Below are 16,515 nucleotides of genomic sequence, written 5' to 3'. Positions count from 1 at the left end.
TTGTCTTATCTATTGCATTATTCCTGTGTCTTCTTGTGCATAAATATGTGACACTTCAGATTTTGTGTTATTCTATGCCTGATGAAGAGACTCTAGTAGTCTGGAAAGCTTGCAATTTACCATTATTTTCAGTTAGCCATTTGAAGGTATCAACCACTGAGGACTCTCACATTTTCATATTTTTCTATCAACTGGCTAACACGGTGCAAAGATAAATATTTTTCCTGTATCATATATGAGTGGTTCTAATTGTGTATGCTTAAGCAACCGCAATGCCCTGCACATGGGGGTAAGCAATATAGTTCATCAGAAGAACTATACTACATTTATATTTGGAGCTACTTAGTAATATTATTATTACGCCTACTACATATTGGGATAAGATGTTGCAGGTGGGAATACCCCTTTAACTTTCCACTAACAAAATCAGTTTCATGACAAACACTGCTGGAGACACCATAGCAGGGGAGAGTTTCCATGCGAGTATTAGTTATTTTATTATTTTAACAGTCTATACTTTGTGGACATTTTTTTTTTTTAATAGAAATATTGGTCTTTCCCTATAACTTATTCTACTTTGGTGTTCCCCTTTAGCTTATTCTACTGAGATGCCGGGTCAAGATAATCATGTCTACTTTAACCCCTTTCTGCCATTAGACGAACTATCCCGTCGAGGTGACCTGGGACTTAATTCCCAGGGTCGGGATAGTACAGCACGTTGCGTACTTCCCTGAGACCCTCGGAACAACGTGAGTGATCATGTTGTTCCGAGCATCTCCTCCATCGTCCTCCCTGCAGGCCCCGGAACCAAGATGGCCGCGGTGGGCCTTCTGGGTCCTGCAGGGAGATGGCTTGCAAGCGCCTACTGAGAGCGATCTGAAACTATTGACACTATACCATGATGTCCTACCCTGGGACAAAGTAAAAAAGTAAAAAAAAAAAAAAAATATATATATATATATATATATATATTTACATGTATAAAACAAAAAAAAAAATCCTAAATACATGAAAAAAAAGATATTGTTCCAATAAATACATTTTTGTGTAAATAAAAAAACCCAATAAAAGTACACACATTTAGTATCGCCGCGTCCGTAACGACACAACCTATAAATCTGTCCCGCTAGTTAACCCCTTCAGTGAACACCGTAAAAAAAAGAGGCAAAAAACAATGCTTTATCATCACACCGCCGAACAAAAAGTGGAATAACACGCAATCAAAAAGATGGATATAAATAAACATGGTACTGCCGAAAATGACATCTTGTCCGGCAAAAAACGAGCCGCCATACAGCATCATCAGCAAAAAAATAAAAAAGTTTTAGCTCTCAGAATAAAGTAATGCAAAAATAATTATTTTTTCTATAAAAAAACATAAAAAATATATAAATGAGGTATCGCTGTAATCGTACTGACCCGAAGAATAAAACTGCTTTATCAATTTTACCAATCGCGGAACGGTATAAACGCCCCCCAAAATAAAGTCATGACTTGCTGTTTTTTGTTCATTCTGCCTAACAAAAATCTGAATAAAAAGCGATTTAAAAAATGTCACGTGCCCGAAAATGGTACCAAAATAAAGTCAACTCGTCACGCAAAAAACAAGACCTCACATGACTCTGTGGACCAAAATATGGAAAAATTATAGCTCTCAGAATGTGGTAACACAAAAAATATTTTTTGCAATAAAAAGCATCTTTTAGTGTGTGACGGCTGTCAATCATAAAAATCCGCTAGAAAACCCGCTATAAATATTAAATCAAACCCCCCTTCATCACCCCCTTAGTTAGGGAAAAATAATAAAATAATTTTTTTTAATTTATTTCCATTTTCCCATTATGGTTAGGGTTGGGGCTAAAGTTAGGGTTGGGGGTTAGGGTTTGGATTATGTTTACGGTTGGGTTAGGGGTGTGTCAGGGTTAGGGGTATGGTTAGGGGTGTGTTGGGATTGGGGTTAGGGGTGTGTCAGGGTTAGAGGTGTGGTTAGGGTTGGGATTAGGGTTAGGGGTGTGTTAGGGTTAGGGGTGTGTTGGGGTCAGGGGTGTGTCAGGGTTAGGGGTGTGGTTGGGTTAGGGGTGTGGTTGGGATTAGGGTTAGGGGTGTGTTGGAGTTAGGGTTGGAGTTAGATTTGGGAGGTTTTCACTGTTTAGGCACACCAGGGGCTCTGCAAACGCAGCATGACGTCCGATCTCCATTCCATCCAATTCTACGTTGAAGAAGTAAAATGGTGCTTCCCTTCCGAGCTCTGCCGTGTTCCCAAACAGTGGTTTACCCCTACATATGGAGGTATCAGCGTACTCAGGACAAATTGGACAACAACTTTTGTGGTCCAATTTCTCCTGTTACCCTTGGGAAAATACAAAACTAGGGTGCTAAAAAATCATTTTTGTGGAAAAGAAAAGATTTTTTATTTTCACGGCTCTGCGTTATAAACTTTACTGAAACATTTGGGGGTTCAAAGTTCTCACAACACGTTTAGATAAGTTCCTTGGGGGGTCTAGTTTCCAATATGGGGTCACTTGTGGGGGGGTTTCTACTGTTTAGGTACATCAGGGGCTCTGCAAACGCAACATGAAGCCTGCAAACCATTCCATCAAATTCTGCATTCCAAAACACCACTTTTTCCTTCCGAGCTCTGCCATGCACCCAAACAGTAGTTTTCTCCCATATATGGGGTATCAGCGTACTCAGGACAAATTGCACAACAACTTTTGGGGTACAATTTCTCCAGATACCCTTGGGAAAATACACAATTGAGGGCTAAAATATCATTTTTGTGGAGAAAAATTTTGTTATTTTCACGGCTCTACATTAGAAACTTCTGTGAAGCACTTGGGGGTTCAAAGTGCTCACCACACATCTAGATAAGTTCCTTAGGGGGGTCTACTTTCCAAAATGACATCACTTTTTGAGAGTTTCCACTGTTTAGGCACATCAGGGGCTCTCCAAATGAGACATGTCGTCCTATCTCAATTCCAGCCAATTTTGCATTGATAAGTCAAATGGCGCTCCTTCCCTTCCGAGCTCTGCCATGCACCCAAACAGTGGTTTACACCCACATATGGGGGATCGGCGTACTCTGGACAAAGTGTGCAACAACTCTTGGGGTCCATTTTCTCCTGTTACCCTTGGTAAAATAAAACAAATTGGATCTGAAGTAATTTTTTTGTGAAAGAAAGTTACATGTTCATTTTATTTTTTTTACACCGGAAAGATATATATCTTGGTACCGTGTTAGCCTGTAGATAGAAAAATATTTAGATTTGAGAGTCCTCAGTGGTTGATACCTTTTAATGGCTAACTGAAAAGATGGTAAAGAATTGCATGCTTTCGAGACTACACAGGTCTTTTCATCAGGCAAAGACTAAAAGAAATTCTGAAGAATCACATATTTATGCACAACATAGCACAGAAAAAAAAGGAAAAACCATGGATAAGACAGGTGACATGAAGCAGAATTACCATGAGTGATAAACAGTTATGTCCGTAAATATTGGGCCAGTTCTTAGATAAGGATTGTTTTATTGTCCTCTGATTGGGGTCAGGTTCTGTTGTGATGACCCCTCATAGTCTGAGGGGCAAGTTCCTTAGTTGATGTAAAAAGACATAAATCCATGCGACACATTCATTCCTGCATTAAGACTGTCAAAGGTCGTCATCAGTTTATATTCCCAGACTCTTCTGTCTCTCTTAGATTTGAAGCTAACTTTTAACAAAAGTAATTTCATGTCCATAATGTTATGATTTGGCAGACAAAAATGTATTGCCACAGGTAGATCCATTCTTTTTTCTCTTATTGTGTGGCGGTGAGAATAGGGATGAATAGGGATGAACACCTTGGTTGCCTCAGAAAGACCTTTTTGAAACAGGGTTACCATCCAAGAACAATTGAAAACCAGATTACAAGAGCTACCAGAATATCAAGGAATCACCTGCTGCATTACAAAGCTAAAGAAGAAAATAACCGGGTACCTCTAGTAGTTACCTACAATCCAAATCTGGAGATGCTAAGAGGAGCTGCACGGAAATTACAACCTTTACTACAAAAAGATGCCCGCTTAAAATCCATTTTTCCAGACCCCCCACTACTGTGTTTTAGGCAGCCCCCAAATATAAGAAGCATCATTGTCAAGAGCTCCCTGTCCTCTCCAACAGCTGCAGGTACCTATCCTTGCAATTAAAAAAAAATGTAAAACCTGTCCATTTATAATGACCACAGAGAAGATAAACATCCCCAATTCACATCAGGACTACAAGATACCAGGTACTTTCAGCTGTGACACTTCTAATGTGGTGTACCTAATTATTTGTACTAAATGTCCAACTGGGGGTCTGTATGTGAGGGAGACAGGGCAAAGGCTTAGAACAAGAATGAATTCTCACCACCACACAATAAGAGAAAAAAGAATGGATCTACCTGTGGCAATACATTTTTGTCTCCCAAATCATAAACATCACTTATTTTCTGAGCCGCACCTTGAGCCCCAACAGTAGTTTACTCCCATATATGAGGTATCAGCATATTCAGGAAAAATTACACAACAAATTTTATGGTGCAATTTTCATGTTACCCTTGTGAAAGTACAAAATTTGGGGCTAAAATTATTATTGCGGGGAAAATGATTTTTTATTTTCACGGCTCAATGTTATAAACTTAAGTGAAGCACCTTGGGGATTCAAGGTGCTCAACACACATCTAGGTACGTTCCCTGAGAGGTCTAGTTTCCAAAGCGGTGTCACTTGTGGAGGATTTCCAATGTTTAGGCACATCAAGGGCTCTCCAAATGCAACTTAGTATCCGCTAATTATTCCAGCAAATTTTGCATTCAAAAAGTCAAATGGCGCTCCTTCCCTTCTGAGCTCTGCCATGCGCCAAAACAGTAGTTTTCACTCACATATGGGGCATTGGTATGTTTAGGAGAAATTGCCTAATACATTTTGGGGTCCGTTTTTTCCTGTTACCCTTGCAAAAATGAAAAAAAAATTGGGTCTAAAGTAAAATGTTTGTGAGAAAGTTATATGTTCATTTTTCCTGACACATCAAAAAATCCCTCTGAAGCATCTAAAGGGTTAATAAACTTATTAAATGTGGTTTTTAGCACCTTGAGGGATGCAGTTTTCAGAATGGTGTCACTTTTGGGTATTTTCTGCCATATAGGCCCCTCAGTCACTGAAAAAAATGGTTTTGTAAATTTTGTTGGGAAAACGAGAGCTCTGGTCAACTTTTACCCCTTATAACATCCTATAAAATAAATTATGCTTTGAAAATTGTGCTGATGTAACGTTGACATGTGAGAAATGTTATTTATTAACTATGTTGTGTGATATAACTCTAATTTAAGGGCATAAAAAGAAAAGTATAAAAATTACAAAATTTGGGGCAAATTTCCATTTTTTTCCCACAAATAAATGCAAGTCGTATCGAAGAAATGTTACCACTATCATGAAGTACAATATGTCACTAAAAACAGTCTCAGAATCAGTGGGATCCGTTTAAGCTTTCCAGAGTTATTATACCTTTATAAGGTGACACAGGTCAGAATTGTAAAAATTGGCCTGGCCATAAACATGGAAACAGCATTGAGGGGCAAAGGGGTTATTGAGTATCTGTCGTTTTATTTTTTTATATAAATGAATAGTTCATATAAAAATAGGAAAATTTGTAATATACCTTATCAGAGAAATTCTTTATTTTCTCCTTCCGAACTGATAATTTATTCTCAAAATTCTCACTTCACTGGTAAAATCTGTCTTAATAACTGAGCTAGAAGATGAAAGATGGTGCTCATACAGTTCGGTGGAGAACTGTGACTATGATTTCAGGAGAACTTGTAGTAGGATGTCTTCTTCTGGCTGCTCTTCCCTTTGACAACTCCCTTCTTCATAGAATTTTAAAGGCATTTTGTCATCTCCTATCTTAATGTGAAAATCTGTCTTAAATGAACACAGATTTTACCTAACCATTGGGAATGACATACAGTGCCTTGCGAAAGTATTCTGCCCCCTGGAACTTTTCAACCTTTTCCCACATATCATGCTTCAAACATAAAGATACCAAATGTAATTTTTTGGTGAAGAATCAACAACAAGTGGAGCACAATTGTGAAGTTGAACAAAATTTCTTGGTTATTTTAAATTTTTGTGGAAATTCAAAAACTGAAAAGTTGGACATGCAATATAATTTGGCTCCTTAACTTTCAGTGCAGCAAACTTACTCCGGAAGTTCATTTTGGATCTCTGAATGATCCAATGTTGTCCTAAATGTCTAATGCTGATAAATATAGTCCACCTGTGTGTAATCCAGTCTCCGTATAAATGCACCTGCTCTGTGATAGTCTCAGGGTTCTGTTAGAAGCACAGAGAGCATCATGAAGACCAAGGAACAAAACAGGCAGGTCCGTGATACTGTTGTGGAGAAGTTTAAAGCCGGAAATGGGTACAAAATAATTTCCAAAACTTTAAACATCCCAAGCAGCACTGTGCAAGCGATCATATTGAAATGGAAGGAGTATCATACCACTGAAAATCTACCAAGACCCGGCCGTCCCTCTAAACTTTCATCTCAAGCAAGAAGACTGACCACAGATGCAGCCAAGATGCCCATGATCACTCTGGATGAACTGCAGAGATCTACAGCTGAGGTGGGACAGTCCATATGACAACTATCAGTCGTACACTGCACAAATCTGGCCTTTATGGAAGAGTGGCTAGAAGAAAGCCATTTCTCAAAGATATCCATAAAAAGTGTTGTTTAAAGTTTGCAACAAGCCAACTGGGAGACACACCAAACATGTGGAAGAAGATGCTCTGGTCAGATGAAACCAAAATCGAACTTTTTGGCAACAATGCCAAACGATATGTTTGGCGTAAAGGCAACACAGGTCCTCACCCTGAACACACCATCCCCACTGTCAAACATGGTGGTGTCAGCATCATGGTTTGGGCCTGCTTTTCTTCAGCAGGGACAGGGAAGATAGTTAAAATTGATGGGAAGATGGATGGAGCCAAATACAGGACCATTCTTGAAGAAAACCTGTTGGAGTCTGCAAAAGACCTGAGACTGGGACTGAGATTTGTCTTCCAACAAGACAATGATCCCAAACATAAAGCAAAATCGACAATGGAATGGTTCACAAATGAACGTATCCAGGTGTTAGAATGGCCAAGTCAAAGTCCAGACCTCAATCCAATTGAGAATCTGTGGAAAGAGCTGAAAACTGCTGTTCACAACGATCTCCATCAAATCTCACTGAGCTCGAGCTGTTTGCCAAGGAAGAATGGGCAAGAATTTCAGTCTTTCGATGTACTAAACTGATAGAGACATACCCCAAGCGATTTGCAGCTGTAATCACAGCAAAAGGTGACGCAACAGAGTATTAAGTTAAAGGGGCTGAATAATATTGAACGCCCCACTTTAAAGTTTTTGAATTTCCACAAAAATTTAAAATGACCAATAAATTTCGTTCAGCTTCACAATTGTGATCCACTTGTTGTTGATTCTTCACCAAAAAATTACATTTAGTATCTTTATGTTTGAAGCATGATATGTGGGAAAAGGTTGAAAAGTTTCGGGGGGCCGAATACTTTGGCAAGGCACTGTATCAGTCCAGGAGGGAAAAGAAGCAGATTTCTCGAATATACCACAAAGTTGCTTATTTTCATGTGTTTACTATTGTTTTATGACAGAAAAAATAAATTGGTGGTTGCTCTTGAAGTTATTTCTCACTTTTTCCTATCCTATCTGCAAAGAGTTTGTACTGTATGTTCTCTCCGTGTTTGTGTGGGTTTCCTCCGGGCACTCCGGTTTCCTCCCACATTCCAAAAAACATACTGATAGGGATTCTAGATTGTGAGCCCCATCGGGGACAGTGATGATATGTGCAAAACTATAAAGCGCTGCGGAATATGCTAGCGCTATATCAAAATATAGATTATTATTATTATCCTTAAGAGAGGGGAGTCTTGTATGTGAAACTTTACGAGGCTTGTACGAGCATTGATTAATTTTTGCTGGATCCTTGAGTCCTATACTTATGTTGCTGGATGCACTCTATCTTCCCTCATTCACCCTGGTATGAGGAACCAGGTGCAGTTGTTGCAAAAGTTTACATACCCCGGCAGAATTTTTGCATTCTTGGCTTTTTTTTCAGAGAATACGAATGAGAACACCAAAACTTTTTTTCCACTCATGGCTAGTGGTTGGTGAAGCTACCGTATTTATTGTCAAACTACTATGCTTTCTCTTTTTAAATCCTAATGACAACCCAAAACATCCAAATGACCCTGATCAAAAGTTCACATTCCCCATTTCTTAATGCCATGTATTTCCCCCCCTAACATCAATGACAGCTTGAAGTCTTTTATGGTAGTTGTGGATGAGGTTCTTTATTTTCTGAGATGGTAAAGCTGTCCACTCTTCTTGGCAAAAAGTCTCCAGTTCCTGTAAATTCCTGGGCTGTCTAGCATGAACTGCGCGCTACTAAGAGAACTAAGTAATGTAATAGATAAACCATTATTTCTTATTTTTAGTGACTCTATAGCGACAGGGTCTGTTCCGCAGGACTGGCGCATAGCAAATGTGGTGCCAATATTCAAAAAGGGCTATAAAAGTGAACCTGGAAATTATAGGCCAGTAAGTCTAACCTCTATTGTTGGTAAAATATTTGAAGGGTTTCTGAGGGATGTTATTCTGGATTATCTCAATGAGAATAACTGTTTAACTCCATATCAGCATGGGTTTATGAGAAATCGCTCCTGTCAAACCAATCTAATCAGTTTTTATGAAGAGGTAAGCTATAGACTGGACCACGGTGAGTCATTGGACGTGGTATATCTCGATTTTTCCAAAGCGTTTGATACCGTGCCGCACAAGAGGTTGGTACACAAAATGAGAATGCTTGGTCTGGGGGAAAATGTGTGTAAATGGGTTAGTAACTGGCTTAGTGATAGAAAGCAGAGGGTGGTTATAAATGGTATAGTCTCTAACTGGGTCGCTGTGACCAGTGGGGTACCGCAGGGGTCAGTATTGGGACCTGTTCTCTTCAACATATTCATTAATGATCTGGTAGAAGGTTTACACAGTAAAATATCGATATTTGCAGATGATACAAAACTATGTAAAGCAGTTAATACAAGAGAAGATAGTATTCTGCTACAGATGGATCTGGATAAGTTGGAAACTTGGGCTGAAAGGTGGCAGATGAGGTTTAACAATGATAAATGTAAGGTTATACACATGGGAAGAGGGAATCAATATCACCATTACACACTGAACGGGAAACCACTGGGTAAATCTGACAGGGAGAAGGACTTGGGGATCCTAGTTAATGATAAACTTACCTGGAGCAGCCAGTGCCAGGCAGCAGCTGCCAAGGCAAACAGGATCATGGGGTGCATTAAAAGAGGTCTGGATACACATGATGAGAGCATTATACTGCCTCTGTACAAATCCCTAGTTAGACCGCACATGGAGTACTGTGTCCAGTTTTGGGCACCGGTGCTCAGGAAGGATATAATGGAACTAGAGAGAGTACAAAGGAGGGCAACAAAATTAATAAAGGGGATGGGAGAACTACAATACCCAGATAGATTAGCGAAATTAGGATTATTTAGTCTAGAAAAAAGACGACTGAGGGGCGATCTAATAACCATGTATAAGTATATAAGGGGACAATACAAATATCTCGCTGAGGATCTGTTTATACCAAGGAAGGTGACGGGCACAAGGGGGCATTCTTTGCGTCTGGAGGAGAGAAGGTTTTTCCACCAACATAGAAGAGGATTCTTTACTGTTAGGGCAGTGAGAATCTGGAATTGCTTGCCTGAGGAGGTGGTGATGGCGAACTCAGTCGAGGGGTTCAAGAGAGGCCTGGATGTCTTCCTGGAGCAGAACAATATTGTATCATACAATTATTAGGTTCTGTAGAAGGACGTAGATCTGGGTATTTATTATGATGGAATATAGGCTGAACTGGATGGACAAACGTCTTTTTTCGGCCTTACTACTAACTATGTTACTATGCTTGAGATCTCCTCAGAGTGGCTCAATGATATTGTGGTCAGGAGACTGAGATGGTCACTCCAGAACCTTCACTTTGTTCTGCTGTAGCCAATGACAGGTTGACTTGGCCTTGTGTTTTGGATCTTTGTCATGTTGGAACGTCCATGCACAGCTTCCGGGCTGATTATTGCAAATTTGCCTCCAGTATTTGCTGATAACGTGCTGCGTTCATCTTTCTTTCAACATTGACTAAGTTTCCTGTGCCTTTGTAGCTCACACATCCCCAAAACATCAGCGCTCCACCTCTGTACTTTACAGTAGGAATGGTGTTCTTTTCATCATAGGCCTTGTTGACCTCTCTCCAAATGTAACATTTATGGTTGTGCCCAAAAAGTTCAATTTGGTCTTATCACTCCAAATTACCTTATTACAGAAGTTTTGAGGCCTGTCTCTGTGCTATTTTGCGTATTTTAGGCTAGATACTTAGGCATTTGTGCATTAATGGCTTTCTTCTGGCGACTCGACCATACAGCCCATTTTTCTTCAAGTGCCTTCTTATTGTGAATCTTGAAACAGCCACACCGCTAGTTATCAGAGTGTCCAGTATTTCAGCTGATGTTGTTAGTGGGTCTTTTTTTGCATCCCGACCAATTTTCCTGGCAGTTGTGGATAAACTGTTTTTTGGTCTACCTGACCTGACCTTTTTTTGTTTTTACAGAGCCCCTTATTTTCTATTTGTTAATAAGGCCAGGTTCACATTACGTTTTGGTCGTCCGTTAGACGGACTACGTTACATCGCAGCATAATGCGGTGTGACCCAGTCCGTTAACTCCGCCATTACTTCCTATGTTGGACGCATCGCTAGCGCACGCCCACAATGGGCGTGTGCTAGTGATGTACCGTCATTGAGTGACAGACCCTGGGCGCGGGCTGCAGCGTTTCCGGGTCCATCACTGCTAGCGCAGATGGAGCATCTGCTAGCTCTATCTGCGCTAGCGCGATGTCATGTAGGCACTTGCGTTAACAGCAGCCTGTTAACGCATGTGTTGAACGGGCTGCTATTAACGCAATGTGACCCTAGCCTTACAGTTTGAATGCTGCTGACTAGCATTATCAATTCCTTGGATATCTTTTTGTATCCCTTTCCTGTTTTATATAGTTAAACTACCTTTTCCCCTAGATTCGTTGACAATTCTTTTGCTTTCCCCATGACTCACAATCCAGAAACGTCAGTGGCTTGATGAAAGATGCAAGAGTGTTGGATCCCAGAAACTCACTCTGCTTGTAATCAGTGTGTGTGCATAAAAGCTAACAGGTCACAGGTGAGGATGTTACCTTTAGTAGCCATTCAAGCCCATTTCTGTCAACTTCTGTGCAGGTTATCAGGCCAAAATCACCAGGGTATGTGAACTTTTGATCAAGGTCATTTGGATGTTTTGGGTTGTCATTATGATTTAAAAAGAGAAAACACTGTAGTTTGTCAATAAATGGCTTCATCCAACCACTAACCACGAGTGGAGAAAACATTTTTTTTTAGTTATCTATCATTCATATTTTCTCAAAAAAAAAACAAACAAGAAAGCAAAAATTTGGCCGGGGTATGTAAACTTTTGAGCACAACTGTATTTTAAGGCTGTGTGCACACGTTCAGGATTATTTGCATTTTTTTTTGCGATAAAAACGCTTAAAAAATGCATACATTAAGCATCCCATCATTCTAATGCATTCTGCAATTTTTATGCACATGATGCATTTTTTCCCGTGAAAAAAACGCATTGCGGTAAAAAAACGCAGCATTTTCATTAATTTTGCAGATTTTTCACGTTTCTCCCGCTATTTATTGCATTGGGAAGCTCCGGAAAAATATGCACAAAAAACTCGTCAAAAATGCGTGAAAAACACGAAAAAAAAAACCGCATGCGGATTTCCTGCAGAAAGTCTGGTTTTGTTCAGGAAAATTCTGCAGAAAATCCTGAACGTGTGCACATAGCCTAAAAGTACATTTATAAAATCTTGAACACATCACCTTCACTTGGTTTTACATGAAAATCTTCAGAAACAAGTGCTTAATTTCCTTTCCGTTGGCAATTTTCTATATTATACCACTGTTGCATTTTTTTTTCAAGAAAATTGTATTGTTTATTAAAAAATGTTTTTTTTTTTCTGTAGAAATGATCTTTCAAAAATTATGAGAACAAGAGCTAAAGAGATTGAGGTGAAGCTTCTGCTCTTTGCTATCCAGAGGACCACTAATTTTGAGGGACTTCTAGCAAAGCGTTTCTCTGGATGCACTTTGACCGACACTGTTGTGGTAAGACCATTGTACTATATTATCTTTCTTGTTATAACACTTTACATATGTGAACTCTGCTCTGCTTCTCTATTCATTTTTTTTATATAAAGAAAAGTGGAAAGGAGCTACAATATATGGGAGAATGTTAGTGTAGAGTTCGGGCTCTTTCTGTAACTCCCATAGACTAGAGTGAGTACAACCGTGATTATCCAGCTTTTAAAGAAACCAAGAGAAGAACCTGATATAAGGTCAAATGAATGCGTAAACCATATATGGTGAAAATACAAAAGCTTTATTAGGATCAAGAAATGGTGTGCAGTGGAGGTACAGAAATAAGCCGGATGCACACACTAAATAAATACTAGAAACACATCAAAAAAACATATTGGATTGGGAATAAAAATATAAAGAAAAGGAGACCTATTTTGTGCATGTAATAGCCATAACCATCAAGTCACGTGCTGGGATGAAAACCCATAAAGATACTGTAGTAATACATATCAGATCACAAGTGCTCAGTGGTATGTATGATAATATAAATTACTCTAGATAGATGTATTAGCGACGGGACTAAAAGTAAAACCGATAATAGTATACCTGAGGTCCTGTTTCTTGGTTTTAAGGTTGAAGGTAGACGTGGGTCCATCAAGTTCAACCTATAGCCTATCATGTTGATACAGAGGAAGGCAAAAACCTCATGGGGTAGACACTAACAGTTCTTTATTAGGGGAAAATTCCTTCTCAACTCCATACGGCAATCTAGTTCCCTGGATCAATGCCCCATCATAAATCTAGTGCCCATAATCCGTAATATTATTTTTCAAGAAAGGCATTCAGACCCTTCTTGAATCGTAGCAGGGAATCAACCATTACAACATCATGTGGCAGAGAGTTCCATAGTAACCCTACTCTTACAGGAAAGAATCTGTGATTGTGATTAAACCTTTTTTCCTCTAGATTTAACACCTGCCCCTTGTCCCTGTTGCAGGCCTAAGGCTGTGTGCACACGTTGCTCTTTTTTCGCGGGTTTTCCCGATAAAAACGCTATGAAACCTCAAAAAAAAACGCATACAATAACCATCCCATCATTTAGAATGAATTCCGCATGTTTTGTGCACATGATGCGTTTTTTTCCCGCAGCTTGTTCATTAATTTTTGCGTTTTTTTTTTTTTTTTTTGCAGATTTCCCACTACAAAATGCATTGGGAAATGTCCGGAAAAAAACGCATCAAAAACGTGGCAAAAATGCGTCAAAAACCGCGGCAAAAACGCATGCAAATTTCTTGCGGATTTCTTGCAGAAAATTTCAGGTTTTTCTCAGGAATTTTCTGCGAGAAATCCTGAACGTGTGCACCTAGCCTAAGTGTAAAAAGATCTTTAGAAAGATCTCTGTCATGTCCCCTCATATATTTTTTACATAGTGATATGATCGCCCTTAAACCTCCATTTTTCCAAACTAGATAACCCCAAGTTAAATCACCTGTCTTGGTGTTGCAGTCCACTTATTCGCTTAACCCCATAGCAACATCGGGTATAATAGTACGCCGATGTCGGACATCCTCCCTTTGCTGTGGGCTCTGGCGGTGAGCCCACATCTTTCCCGGCACGTGTCAGATATTTTGAATCGCGATCCACCTGTGGCTATTAACCCGTTAAATGCCACTGTCAAACTCTGACAGCGACATTTAACATGCGTTTCCAGCAAATCCGTCCATCAGTGATGCCCGTCACGTGATCGCGGGTCACCGATGGGTTGGCATGAGAACCAGAGCTCTACTGCAGATCTCTATGGTTGTCACTGCCTGCTTGCTATGAGTGCCGCCCGGTGGTCGGCGCTCATAGCAAGTGAGTAATTCTGCTACATACAGGCGATCTGATCATTGCCTTTATGTAGCAGAGCCGATCGGGAGACTATTAAAGCATGCCAAAAGTAAAAAAAAAAAAAAAAAGAAAGAAAAGTTTTTAAAAATATAAAAAAATACAACAAAATATTAAAGTTCAAATCACCCCCCTTTTGTCTCATTCAAAATAACACAACTAAAAAAAAAATCAAACATACATATATTTGGTATCGCTGCTTTCAGAATCTCCTGATCTATCAATGATAAAAAAGGATTACCCTGATCGCTAAACGGTGTAGGGAGGAAAAAAAATTAAAACGCCAGAATAACATTTTTTTGGTTGCCACGACATTTCATTAAAATGCAATAATGGGCGATCAAAAGATCGTATCTGCACCAAAATGGTATCATTAAAAACGTCAGCTCGGTGCGCAAAAGATAAGCCTTCACCCAACCCCAGATCACCAAAAATGGAGACGCTACGGGTATCGGAAATTGGCACTCTTTTTTTTCACCACTTAGATAAAAAAAGAATCTAGACATGTTTGGTGTCTATGAACTCGTAATGACCTGGAGAATCATAATTGCAGGTCAGTTATAGCATTTAGTAAACATAGTAAAAAAGCAATACAAAAAACAACTGTGGGATTGCACTTTTTTTTGCAATTTCACCGCACTTGGAATTTGTTTCCCATTTTCCAGTACATGATATGTTTAAAATCAATGGTGTCGTTCAAAAGTACAACTCGTCCCCCAAAAAATAAGTCCTCATATGGCCATATTGACGGAAAAGTAAAAAAGTTATGGCTCTGGGAAGAAGGGGAGCAAATAACGCAAAAGCGAAAACACCTCCGGTCATGAAGGGGTTAATAACCTTTGTTGCTTTTCTCTAAACCTTCTCTAGTTCAGATATATTCTTCTTATACACTGTAGGCCAAAATTGTGCACAGAATTCTATGTATGGCCGCATTAGTTACTTGTATAGAGGCAAAAGTATGTTCTTGTCATGAGCATCTATACATGCATCCCATTATTTTACTTGCCTTAGCAGCAGCTGCCTGGCACTGGTCACTAAAGTGCAGTTTTCCGTTTACCCAAGTCTTTCTCAGTGACTGTTTTACACAGTGTTTTACAGTTTAATACTTAATTACACTCAAAAGTATTGGCACCCTTGAAATTGCCCCAACAAATAAAGTATTTCTCAAATAAAATTATTGCAACATAACATTATTTGTTATACCCATGTTTATTTCCTTTGTGTGTATTGGAACAACACAAAAAAACAGAGGAAAAAAATGCAAATTGGACATCATTTCACACAAAACCCCAAAAATAGGCCGGACGAAACGGTTGGCACCTTTCCAAAAACGTGGGTTTCACACATGTGAGTCAAACTCACCTGTGGCATGTAACTGGTGTGGGCAATATGAACATCGCACCTGAAACCAGATAAAAAGGGGAGAAGTTGACTCACAGAAAGAGGAGAATAGAACTGATTGAGGACTTGACAACCAAATTTGTTGAAAAATATCAACAAACTCAAGGTTACAAGTCCATTTTCAATTATCTTGCTATTCTTTTGTTCACGGTGCGCAACATAATCAAGAGGATTACGAGCCATGGCACTGCAGCTAATCTCCCTGGATGTGGACGGCAGAGAAAAATTGATGTCAGGGTTGCAATGCAGGATAGATATCTGGAGATTACCAAAGGATTTTGGGTCACAGTGTCGTTCCCAGTGTCAGGTTTGTGTCCTAGGTCATGGGTCTTCCAGCAGGTCAATGACCCCAAACATACTTCAAGAAGCACCCAGGAATGGATGGAAACAAAGCGCTGGGGAGTTCTGAAGTGGCCAGCAATGAGACTGGATCGAAATCCCATTGAAGACCTGTGGATAGATCTTAAAATTGCTGTTGAGAAGGCACCCTTCAAATATGAGGGACCTGGAGCATTTGGCAAAAGAAGAGTGATCCAACATTCCAGCTGAGAGGTGTAAGAAGCTTGTTGATGGTTATAGGAAGTGATTAATTGCAGTTACAGTATTTTTTGGATTATAAGACTCACTTTTTCCCCCTCAAATTTTGGGGGAAAAGTCGGGGGGCCTCTTATGATGCGGATATACCTTACCGATACCGTTGCTGCAGGCTGCAAGCTGGGATGAGGGGGTCTTCGGTAATGCTGCGGGGGTCTCCTGTGCTGCTGCGGGGGGTCTCGGTGCTGCTGTGGGGGCCCTACCGACATTTTGTGAGAGGTCAGAGCCGCCGCAGTTCCATAGTTTCCTGTGCAGTGGACTCTGAGAAAATGGCCACCGGGGGGGCGGCACATGTGCAGATGGAGATCTCGGCACCAAGGTCTCGGGAGCTGAGATCTCATCCTAT

At 39.9% G+C, this 16,515-nt stretch overlaps 1 protein-coding gene across 1 annotated transcript in view; it reads left to right on the top strand.

The window, feature by feature from the left end:
• Window positions 1–16,515, top strand: part of VPS53 (VPS53 subunit of GARP complex) — a 408,370-nt gene that overhangs the window by 197,992 nt on the left and 193,863 nt on the right. The window contains exon 11 of the mRNA XM_069757361.1: window positions 12,173–12,314. Coding sequence (XP_069613462.1) covers window positions 12,173–12,314 — 142 coding nt within the window. The remainder of the gene's footprint in view (window positions 1–12,172; window positions 12,315–16,515) is intronic.

Source organism: Ranitomeya imitator, chromosome 3 (assembly GCF_032444005.1).
Source record: "Ranitomeya imitator isolate aRanImi1 chromosome 3, aRanImi1.pri, whole genome shotgun sequence".
NCBI classification, from domain to species: Eukaryota; Metazoa; Chordata; class Amphibia; order Anura; family Dendrobatidae; genus Ranitomeya; species Ranitomeya imitator.
The sequence above is the reverse complement of the archived record's forward strand: the minus strand, read 5'-3'. Positions and strand labels throughout refer to the sequence as shown.